This window comes from Pseudomassariella vexata (genome assembly GCF_002105095.1).
Source record: "Pseudomassariella vexata strain CBS 129021 chromosome Unknown BCR38scaffold_1, whole genome shotgun sequence".
In the NCBI taxonomy this organism is placed as follows: Eukaryota; Fungi; Ascomycota; class Sordariomycetes; order Amphisphaeriales; family Pseudomassariaceae; genus Pseudomassariella; species Pseudomassariella vexata.
Window position 1 is genome coordinate 2,221,384 of NW_024467956.1, and position 11,568 is coordinate 2,232,951.

At 49.6% G+C, this 11,568-nt stretch overlaps 1 protein-coding gene across 1 annotated transcript; it reads right to left on the bottom strand.

Moving 5' to 3' along the window:
- Positions 1-5,887: 5,887 nt before the first annotated feature.
- BCR38DRAFT_492843 (armadillo-type protein) lies at positions 5,888-10,192 on the bottom strand (the record flags this gene model as incomplete). Its single annotated transcript, XM_040864700.1, has 4 exons — positions 5,888-6,355; positions 6,460-6,798; positions 6,847-9,886; positions 9,957-10,192. 4 exons carry the CDS (start codon positions 10,190-10,192, stop codon positions 5,888-5,890), a joined length of 4,083 nt encoding a protein of 1,360 aa, XP_040721115.1.
- Positions 10,193-11,568: the final 1,376 nt, after the last annotated feature.

The following is an 11,568-nucleotide window of genomic DNA, read 5'->3' on the forward strand; positions in this document are numbered from 1 at the left end:
AACTCCAGCCTCCAGCTTCGCTCTGATTGCAGGCCTCTTCAGAGTAATAACTGGAGGACCTGAGGGATCACTGTTTTTCGAAGCAAAGGCTCGGTCCAGCATTCTGGTGACCCTTGCCTTACTGACTAGTTGTCCATTCATCTGGCCAGCTGGGCTTGAGAGTATGCCTGCGTTGAACGCGGCAGCCCATGTTGCTGACCGGACTTCCGTAACATCTGACATCAGTCGAGGTACCGGTATAGGGGATGCTGTAACATCCCTTATCTCGTTGGTTCCTGAGCTTCGAATTGCAGCGGCCAATAAACATGCAGGCGGAGGCGGTGAGAGAGACGGGGACAGATAGGAGGCGAAAACTGCGGTGGTATAGGGGTGATCAGTCCCTCCAGCGTGCTCAGTTATTTCGGACCCCCCCTGAGCTGGCTCGTGAGTCTGCTCAGCGGCTTCATCGGTTGCTATCCTTGTATCCTCGTCCTCATCACCCTGCTCGAACGCAAGCATTGAATCTTGGTCTTGAACTTCGTAAATGTTTTGTACTTCGTAAACACATTCGTCTTCAGCATGTCTGGCAGCTGTTGATTCATGTTGTTTGGCATCCCTGAGCTTAACTTGGTTAAGCAGTGCCTCCATTTCCTCTGTTGATATACCGAGGAGCTCATCCTTGAGTGTCTCTAGCGAACCACTAAATGTCTCTTCCTCATTGAAGATAACATCTCGTGTGCTGATCATCTTATTCGTGTGAGGATTCCAAATTCGGTAGATGTTTGTAGAGCTGTAGCCGACAAGGTATCCAATCCATGCCCTCGGGCTCAGCTTTTTCATGCGATTTGACTTCCGAAGTGTATCTGTCGTAAGTGCGTAACACTTACAACCATATACTTTCAGATGTCGTTGGTCAGGCTTCTTTGCTGTGACTGTGGTTCTGTCCCTGTTGGCCACGTAGGTGTAGAAACGCTCATATGGTGACTTCCAATTGTACAAGTACTTAGGAGTCCTGCTGTACAGGTATACACTTGCCTGGTAAATTTCTTTCCAGAGGAAGCTTGGAAGTTTTGAGCTTGCTCTCATAGCTCGCGATTTCTCCTTGACCACACCCCCTAAGCGCTCGGCACCACCGTTCTGGGCTTGTGTATGTGGAGCAGAGGGCTTGACTTTGAGATATCGTGCCTGGAGCCACCCCTTCAGTTTGAAGGATTGTGTGATCTCGTTGTCGCACTCGATTGACTTTGGTTTGATGTCGAATTGTCGCTCGAGGATACCGAAAACATCATCCAGTGCTTCAATAATTGACTCTGCTGTCTTGTCTCTCATGTAGTAGTCCCATGAGTATCCGGAGTATCTGTCGGTGAACAGACACAGTCTTGAGAAGCCCTCGTCGTCTTCTTCGAGATCGTGGAAATCCACCGCAATGCAGCTTCCTGGTTCTGTTTCCGGTTCCTTTGGAATCCGGGATACTTGTCGCTTAGTCTTGGCGGTGCCACAGCCATCACACTCAGTAGTCTTTGGGCCAAAGGGACCCTTGACCTTGACTCCTTCTGAATGGCTAACCAAGTGCTTCAGTGCCTCTGGGCCTGGGTGGCCCATACGAAGATGCCAGCGTTCTGCTGTGACCAGTTTTGGCTTACCTTTTGTAGCAGAAATGTGTTGATTGCGACGTGTAAAGAAGGTTTGTGGGGTTATTTCCAGTGGCAAGTATTATATTACGACTTGGTCGAACATCTCCGTGATCTGACACACCAGAGAATTGTCCTTCCGTCGTAATGAGTTGTTCGGATACTTGTTATCCCACCAGTACCCCTTGCGTCGAAGCAGTCGAAGAGATACGAGGTTATAGGCGAACCCTCTACACCAGGCCACATCATGAAGCCTCAGTATATTTGGTCCTTGGTCGCCCTGTACCTCAATATCAACGTCTCCGTATCCTTCAATTTTCATTATGTCCTTGCCTGCGTAGATCATGTCTCTTGTGGCTGGCGTTCGGAAATTTTGGAACCTGCTGATCTCGTTGAAGACATGGAGAGTTGTTCCGGAATCAAGAATTGTCGAGTTCTTCAGGGGATAGGTGCTCCCTTTCCTTATCAGGAAGCTCGCTGGCACCTTGCCCATCTTGAGTTCGAACTGAGCTAGTCAACTGTTGACTGCTGCCTACTTGATCTTCTCTATTTCCTCCTTCAGACCTTTTTCTGTCCTGATCCTGTGGGCAACAAGTCTTGTAACAGTCTTGTTTTCTTTGCCTTCTTCGTAGTAGGGGTTCTTGTCTTTGAACACGTGCCAACATGATTGTAGTGGGTGCTCGCCTAGACACGCTTGGCACCAACTTGCCGATTTGTCCTCGACTGTTGTCGATTCTGCCCTTTTTCGTTTTGCTCTTCCTCCACTCCTTCTGCCATTGGTAGTCTTGCGAGGCACTGTAGGAGTGAGAGGATTCTCTTCTGCCTCGTCACATGCGTCCTGGTTGAACGTCACAAACGAGCCTCTCACAGCACGTTTTGCTGGTAGCACGCCGTTCTTCATGAGTGCAACTCGTCGCATCTCTGCAGCAATGTCCCCGACGTCGAGTCTGTCTGCTACCATATCTGATTGGCGTGTCATGCTGAAGGTTGTCGTCCATGTAGGCCATATCCCGGACAGGGCCTTCAGAAGGTCTCTTCCCCAGGAGTCAGAGTTGATCGTCTCTCCAATCTTCTTCTTCTTTCCAGTGAGGACTACCTTTTCCCAGGTATCAATCCAGTCGTTCATGTCCTTTGGTGGACTAGTTAACGGTTTGAGGTGACTCAAGTAGGCGTCCCGGGCTGCCGGTCTTGCGTCCTCTTCGTATGCTTGTCCTACAAGTGCAAGATTGGTGTACCACTGATCCAGAGATTCGTCCTCACCACAGTGGTGTTTCTTGAGATCTGGATGGATGTGCTCGGTTACCCAGTTTCTGAGCTCGATCCTATGGTCCCGGTGTTCCTTGTACTTTCGGTGGTCTTGTTGATACGCAGAAGTGTCGATGGCATACTCAGCCTTGCCGTCCTTTGATAGCTCAGATGGTTTGTAGGAACCATCTCAGGTGCGGCTTCGATATCTGGCGAGTTTTCAGAGCGCTCTGCGATTTCAATCTGGCTCTCTCTCCAGGCCACCTGAAAAGCCCTTTCCAGGTTCTTGTCGACTGTGTAGTCTTTCACGACTGGCTTCTTAGGAGGTGTAGGCCAGTAATGTCGATTAGTAGGTCTGATATACTTCCAGAGATCCATGGCTTTGGCTTTGCCTCTGAACTCTGCTGACCATTCTTCCCAGTACTTGCCAGAGGCTAGGAAGGTTGTGTTGGCGTATTTGTTTGACATTGTGATTTTCTCGAAGGGAGGCCGTGACATGCCTAAATGAAGTTCTGTGAAAAAACAATGATGCCAGAGGCAGTGAGACTCTTAATTGTCGAATATCACGTGTGTCCAATCGAGTAGTCAGAAGTGCATAAGATTGTATATGAATGAGGTGTGTTATTGTCTGTGTTCTATTCTCGCGAACTCCCGTTGCTCTGCCCTTTATAGATTCTTTCGGAAATGTCGGAGGTGCATTGTTCAGGTGTCTGACCCCGAACTTCGGAGTTACTTTCGGGAAGAGGGGTTCATTTCGCCGTCTGAACTTCAAGTGACACTAGTCTTCTCTAGTGCCATATTATTTCTGAACCTAGGAACCAGGTGTCCTATCTGACAGGAACCAGGTGCCCTATCTGACAATAATCGACAAGTAAACTAAAATCCGCTTAATTTTGATTAATTTAAACTATCAAGCTACGTATATTATTAAGTTATATACTTTTTCTATAAATGTCACAAGGGAGGACCAAGCCCCTAAGCTAATAGACCAAAAGATCTAGAATGCCAGTAGATCACTAACACTTAGTCCCACTAACTGCTATATACAGCACTCTATGGCTCCTAGTAGCCGCCGATCTAGAGGCGGATAGTAGTTTCTAGACGGAGCGGCTACTCGTACCCTTATTATAGCTCGCTATAGCGGACCCTTAGCGGCGATACGTTTAGATTCCGGCTTTTAGGATAAGGTCCGTTATAACTCGTTCTACCGTAGTGTTGTAACGAGGCAGAGGCACATAGGTACGAATCAAGGTTGCATATCAGTGCATCTCTATTGTTGAATACTAAACTAGGGAAGAAAGAGAAGGGAAGGGTTACAAGTATGTCTGGCCGTTCTCCTATTATAAGGGGAACGCGCTCGTCCAGATCAGGGCAGGCCATGTCAGGATGTCCCTGCTTATCGTCCATGTGTCAGTCGTCACAAGTGTTACGAACCGTTGGTTCCTAACCAACTAAACCAACCAGGCCCGATGGCAGGCCGCAGGAACCCCGACACGGGAAGGAAGAACTATTACCACAAAGACAGGAACGGTCACGTGACCTGGATCACCTTCTGAGCTGTGAGCCGGAAGTGATCTGTCACGACCTGGGTTGCATCGCATTGGTAGAGACCTCGATTAGGTGCTATCGACGAAGATTCTACTCTAAGGAGCGAAGGAAAGAAGATGACAACTTAGGTTTGAGGGAGCGCGACTAAGTCGTCCACGCTTGGCGGGGCTCCTACAAGGGTTATGATTGGCTTCCCATCTGACACTGCCATGGCAGGTGTTCCAGCTGTAAGTCACCTGGTTGTAGTGAGTCTGCGAGGGTTGACCTTCACATGATCAAGGAATCAGTGAAGGAGAGGTTGGCTATATAAGGGACAGGACTCCCAGGCATTTCATAGATAGACAGTCTCTACTTCAGTGATCAATCTAAGCATCAATCTAACCCATTGGTGAGGCAAACTGCCTTAACGACTCTATTCCCAGTTACCCTACTTGAATACTTCAGTTACCCAAAGCACTCTACTCCATACGTCAAACCCCGATATTATTGCTTGAGGACTCCACAGCAGGACTTACTTACTAGCACAAACCCTTACAGACTCTTTAGTGGTTTACGCAGCTAGACTATTAGAGGTTTCGTTACACGTAGCTCCTATAGTTCGGGTACTATCGAGAGTAATATCCCGTCTACTTGTACGAGTAGTACTAGCTATAAGTAGTATCCCTCCTAGGTACCTATATACTAGCCTATTCTAGTTACCCTTTATACTACCTAACTATTATATTATAAGACGTGTGGTATCCTCGTTACACTTTAATTCCAATCCGGCGTTTCCTCCTTCGCTAGTACCGGGGTCAAGGATAGCGTTATATTTATCCTTAACCACGTTGGCGATATTTTGGCTGTAATAGCTACGAATATGATAATAATCGTTACCACTTGCGTAGGCCTTCTTCCACGTGCCTTTAAGCAATTCATGACGGTTGGATTGGATCAGGCACACCTTGAAAGCCGGTGGATAATCGAAGACATTGAGACTGATACAGGCAGTGTAAACAGAATGCCGTTGACCCTGACAAGATCAAGGTTCATGAGACCGTCGCATCATCTTTGACCTCCGTGGTTCAGTTGATTCATCGGGTACTGCGGGGACTATCACGCACCTCGGTACCAAAATCCCTAAGATCTAGTCAAATAGATTCGTCCCTGCTACAAGTCGACCTTAAAACCAGTAGCAGTTACTTGTATATCAAGATTCCAGAATGTTTTGTTCCTTTTCCCTTCAATAAGTAGTAACTCCTATTGGATCTAACACTGTGCAAAAGCTAGTCGCATCATCATTACTTGCAGCAGCTACGGCTTTCTCTGCCGCCACTTGTTTTGGTTATTTATTTTCACTCACTGCCCGACTCGAAATTGACGGTCAAGTCTGAGGCCTCTTGGTACAACCAGCAGTACATCTCATCGTATTTCTCAGAACACGATAACCTGCCAAAATCATGGCACGTTGTCTCCATGTCCTGTCCAAAACTCCAAGCGGTGTCCTAGACCAGGTCTTTGCTTTCCTCGCGGAGGCTCTTAACCTGCCTCTCGAAGTCCTTGTTGACCCATTCCCAATACTGTTGCCACACAGGATTGCTGACAGGCTGCTGTGCTTGGTTAGACGCGCCCACGACATTAGCGCCGGGCAGAGTCGTCTTGGTCTTGTCCACCAGAAGAAGCGTCACACGCAGCACTGACTTGTTGGCCTCCTCCTGCTTCTCCACCTCCTGCTTGACGGAGCCCTCCTTCAACTTAGTAGAAAGAATCTTGCGATAACATTCGGCAATAGTATCGAGGCGTCGTGTCGTCTCGTCAGGATCGATGACAATCAGCTTGCTCAGCATCAGGTTGCACAGTGACCGAATGTCGTTCTCATCCCGAAGTCCAGCAATAACACGATCGTAGAACTCCAAGGAACTGATGCGTGAGAACGCAGTCTCCATTAACGCATACAGGGTTTCGTAAGCACTCTGCGTCTTTCGTTAGCAATTCAACTCTACGACGAATTGCGGAACATTCAGTCACAAGGGACCAGATATCACGCTTAACTCAGTAGTTGACGGCAGTAGCTTACCTTGCGAACCTCAAGTCCTTCATCAACCTGATGTTTAAAGGGACCCATTTGAATTTCATGAATGAGTTCTGGCTTAATCACGGACTCCGTCATTACATAAGGCACCAGCTGTCCCAGGTGGGGCAAGATGAGGTCGGGCTTATTGTGGGCGGCCGAATTCAGAGTCGTCATCGCCAGACGACGGATCACCATGTCCTCGTCTTGGAGGACGGTGAGGAGCATCTCGAATAGCACATCTCTCAACAAGGCGTCGAACGACTCATCGCTATCTGGTAGCGTGTATCTAATCGCTTGGACGGCCACACCCCTAAACTCGGTGGAGGGGTTCTTGAATAATGCCTACAACACGTTAGGTATAACAGCAAAATATGGGCTGAGTTAAGATACCTGAAGCTTCGGAATGTATGTCTTTGGGTCGATAATGACTAATCGACCAATGCACTCAGCACAGATGGCCTTGTTGTCTTCGGTCTGCGAAGCCGCAAAAAGCAGCTCCCAGATGGTCGATTCGTAGGCACCAATGTCTGTAGATGAAACGACAACCTGATGCAAAATTTCGCGGATGGATTGAAGCAGCAGGTACTGCTTACTGCGTTGCTTTGGGCCGGCATTCTCGTCCATCTGGCTGCCTCCCTCGGTAATCTCGCTCAATATCATAGGGAGGAATACCGACACATTGCCAGCGCCAGCGCGTCCAAGGGCGACGGCAGCAGAGATGGAGACCTTGTCAGGCTCTTCGTTGAACTCATTCAAGAAAATCTCTGGTGTGATTGGAGATTGAGCTCCGAGGCGAAGGCCAATCTCTCCTAGAATAGCCAGTGCTAGACTTTGACGGGCAGTATCCTGGGCTTTACTCGAGGCACGCAGCTCATTGATGAAGCTGTTTATGTCGACTCCCGAGCTCCCATTACTTGCAACAAATAGTGTTCCAGCGACCTTGCCCACCACGGCGGGGTCACCGGCCACGCCAACATTCAAGACACCGAGCATCAAAGGCTGGCCAACTCCAGCCTGACCAACACTAATCACAAATGCAATCAGCGAATCTAGCGCGGATCCCGCTATGTTCTTCTTGAGAAGCTCGCAGAGACCCGGGATAAGATTGGGGGATGAGATGAGTTGCGGAATGTCTTGCTGTAAATGGGCGAGTACTAGTAGTGCTGGACCAAGAAGATGGCTATCGTTAGCCGCAATGACGGGTTGGATAGCCATGACGACTCCGCTGATGGTGTCGGCCGAAAGATTGCCCTTGGAAGCAGGAGATGTGATGAGATGCTTTAATGCCTGGACACTGGCACCCCGAAGGGCACGATGTGATTTGCGGAGCTGTCCGCAAAGCTCCAGTACCACAGGTTGAATCCATGCGGGATCTAGACTCCCGACAGTAGACGAGTGTGCCGCGACATTATCAATAGCGCGCACTGCGTAAAGACGGGTCGTCTCGTTGCGCAGCCGGTCCAGAAGCAAAGCGAGACCCGCTTGTCTCTTGTCTGCTGGAAGGAGAGTTAGTCCATCATGAGTCGAAGTTCTTGACAGGAGCGTGCCCAGCGCCTGGATGGCTTTTTGGCGGACTTCGACATCAGCATCGTTGGCGGCGGTCCGATCGATAATGATATCGTATAGCTTGTGCAACTCGGGCTTGTTGGCCTTGGATGTGAGCCGCGCACGCGGAGGCGTGATAGCCTTGACCAGCTCCTCGGCAGTTCTGATGGCCTCGCTCGAGATCTTGTAGAACCGGTCTTGTACTGCAGCAACAACGCCAGCTACGATCTTGGACAGGTACTGCTGAAATAAGTTGGACGAATGCGTCTTTGCTATGTCACTGATGAAGGCGAGCACTGCAACACGAAGCGTGGTAGCAGTGGCCGAAGCCGCGCCTCCAGAGAGCGTTGTGGAAGTTGAACCCGTAGCCCCGACAGAGACTTTTGTGGCTTCAATGATGGGCTGCATGATCACGTCGAAGTATTCCGAGAGACCACCATGCTGAACCGAGATCAAGTCGTCGAGCAAGTTGATAATTGCTTGTTTGGTAGGAATTTGCTTGCCCTTGAGCAGTTTCGTCGCAGTCTTCACAATGGAGGGCGTCATATTGGACAGATCTGCGCGTGGCCCTGTCGACGGCACCTCCTCTCGAGCGGGGGAGGTCAAGCCGGTCGCGCCCAAGTAAGGCGCCTTGCTTGTCATAGTGACTCCACCACTACTTTGCCTCCGTCGCTTGCGACTCTCTGGAAGCGATTGCAGCAAGTCTTGTTCATCTGCAGATAAGGACCGAATAACGCCCTCCCCGGTCTTTCGGACAAGGAGAGCCATGGTTCCAATGACCTCCAGCCGCACGCTCTCCTCTCGCTCATCGAATCTTTTCACAAGTGGCAAAGCAACCTCAGAATATAAGGTTCCCTTATCCAATAAATCGCTGCTACGAGTGGAAATGAGGGTGTGGAGGGTCTTTGCTGCACATCTCCGGACCTTCCAACTTGCATCGTCATCGTCGTCGAAGCCTGCGTCATCCCCGAATTCGTCATCATCCTCATATTCTTCGTCATCTCCGTCATCATTTTCATCTTCATCCATCGAATAGTTGGGGTCATACTTAAGATATCGAAGGCAACAAGCAATGACATCCTCAGTGAATGAGCGCATCTGGGTGCCACATGACGCAAGGAAGGCATCAAGAGCTACCAATGCTGCTTCACGGACCTCGTTGAACTCAACAGAGGCTTGGTCATTGCCTTCGCTAACAGCCTCCAACTGCACTTGGAGCTGGTCCTGGCCAAGCGTCTTCAAGATGAAGGGTAGGAGTGTGGGTAGGTGTTCGCCGAATTCATGGGGAATAGATCGGGCAAGCGAGCCCATAATGTTGATGTAAAGCCGCAGCATTACAGGGTGAAGTTTTGGACGTTGCAATGCCGTATTGATTTTGTTGATAAGCCCGTTCAAGACCTCAGGAGAAAGATAGGGACCGAGAATGGCGAGAGCGACGACAGCGCGCTTCTTCACAGGTGACGAGGTGCCGTCTCGTTCGAGGACGTGTACGACGACATCTTGCAACTTCTCAACCTCGAGGGGCTGCAACAAGGGGCCAAAGCACCGTACTGCCTCAATCAGGACATCAACCGCTTCCGAGGTTACCTCACTCTTCTCGTCGAGGAGTCCCTGCGGTTCACCGGCCATGGGCCGAGATGCATTCGAAGTAGTGGAGAAGCCAAGGATGCGCGGGATCAGGACACGGCTTATGATGTTGTAGGTGTCAACCACCTCTCTCGTGGGGGCAATACCGCGAACAGGCTTGGGTAACGCCGAGATAGCACTTCGGAGAGCCAGAGAAGGGAGGGAATTGTCGGGCGAGTTCTTCATCTTGATCATGGTGAGCTTCTCAAGCGTGGGGGCAACGACCGTGGTGGGAATTCTAGAAACCAGTGGACCGATGCTGGGAAGACATTTGTTAGCAAGAGCTTGATATTTGAGTCCTCTACAGCCTGCGGGGTGCGCATTTGTACCACTTGATAGCTAGGTTCTGAACCTCGCCATTCTGATCATCCAATGCCTTAATGACGGCGTCCACAATACGTGAGGCGGTATTGTAGTCATGTTGCAAGAAATCGGGCTTCTGCTTGGTAAGGATAGTGTTCAGATCCGTCAAGGACATGAATCGGAAGTCGGGATCTGCGTCGCTCAGCTTGCCCAGCAGAGCATTGATGGTGCCAGGCGTCGGGTTATTGAGCGAGGTCGCCATTTTGTCGACCCTGGGCTAACCTAGACGCCTAGTAGGTACGGGATGGTCATGAAATGGGTTGGAGTCGAGGTCGAGACGGTCGGAGATGCCTACTTCTATGTCTGTCAGCCAGTGTGTTGAGACAGCAGAAAAATGTCATTGGACTGAATTCCACAGCGAATTTCAAGGAATGAACAACCCGTTCCATAGAGATTCGCCGAAATAATGAAAGTAAGGTGTCCAATGTCAACTATTAATCTGGAGCTGAGGCAGGTGCGGTGATAGACAGGAGAGGGACGGGTTGGAGACCAAGAAGAGCGCACGTCCAGATGTTGCAGAAGTTGTACGTACCAGAAAGCTAGTTGAAGGGATCAGGGTGTCCCAGAATGTCTCAAAGCTGCTTTCGCTGCTTTGTGCTTCGCAACAAGCGCAGTCAGGGTTCAGAAAATAGTACGCGGCGTCATTGAATGTTGCGCTTGATGGGACTCGGAGATATTGTGTAGTCATAGGGTCGTCTCCTCAGGGCAGGTACAATCAATGGTGGGGTCAAGCTGTGTTCCCAAGTGTTTGGGTTGCCGTGCTTGTTCTACCCGTGCCACACCCCACTTATTTCGGACTCGCTTAAGCTCACCAACCTAAGTTAGTGCTGGACACCGATTTGGCCAATTTCTCGACGAGCTTACCTTCAAACTACCACATCTCTACCAAATCAAGGTATTTTTTCGATCGCGATAGATTTAAAGATATAGGACGCTATACGCTGTACGCAGACGAACTCTGAGGGAAGCCTCGTGTAAGTTACGCGTATATTCGGTATCCTACGCGAGACCTTACGATACCGTGTAACGAGGATACCACACGTCTCACAATATAATAGTCAGGTAGTGCAAAGGGTAGCTAGAAGTAGGCCAGTGTATGGGTGCGTATATTGCAAGACTGATTCTTGAAGAATCTAAACTAGGTGCGAGCGTCTCGAGTTCTCCTCTTAAGCTGGGCGGTTCCGGGGTTCTACCGGATCGGGGGCGAATCCCTCCCGACTCAGCTTGTCAACTGAGACCGGCCCGCCACAACGGCTCTTTCCTTACATACCGCGTCTAGTAAGCCGTTACTATTAAACTACGAGGGCTTAATAAGCTACTTACAATAGCCGAAGAAAAGGCCCTCTATAACTACGTTAACCGGCTTAATACAATTAATTTTACGGTCCGCGTAGAGTTCATTACTAACGCTATAAATACTATCCTACGTAAGAGAGTTAAGATTTAACTAAATTTACCGCTACTTATAGTAGGTACTAAATAGACTATTGAAACGGGGTCAGGCGGTCAGTGTGAAGGTCAACCCTCGCACTCACTACAACCAGGTGACGTACAGCTGGAACACCTGCCATGGCAGTG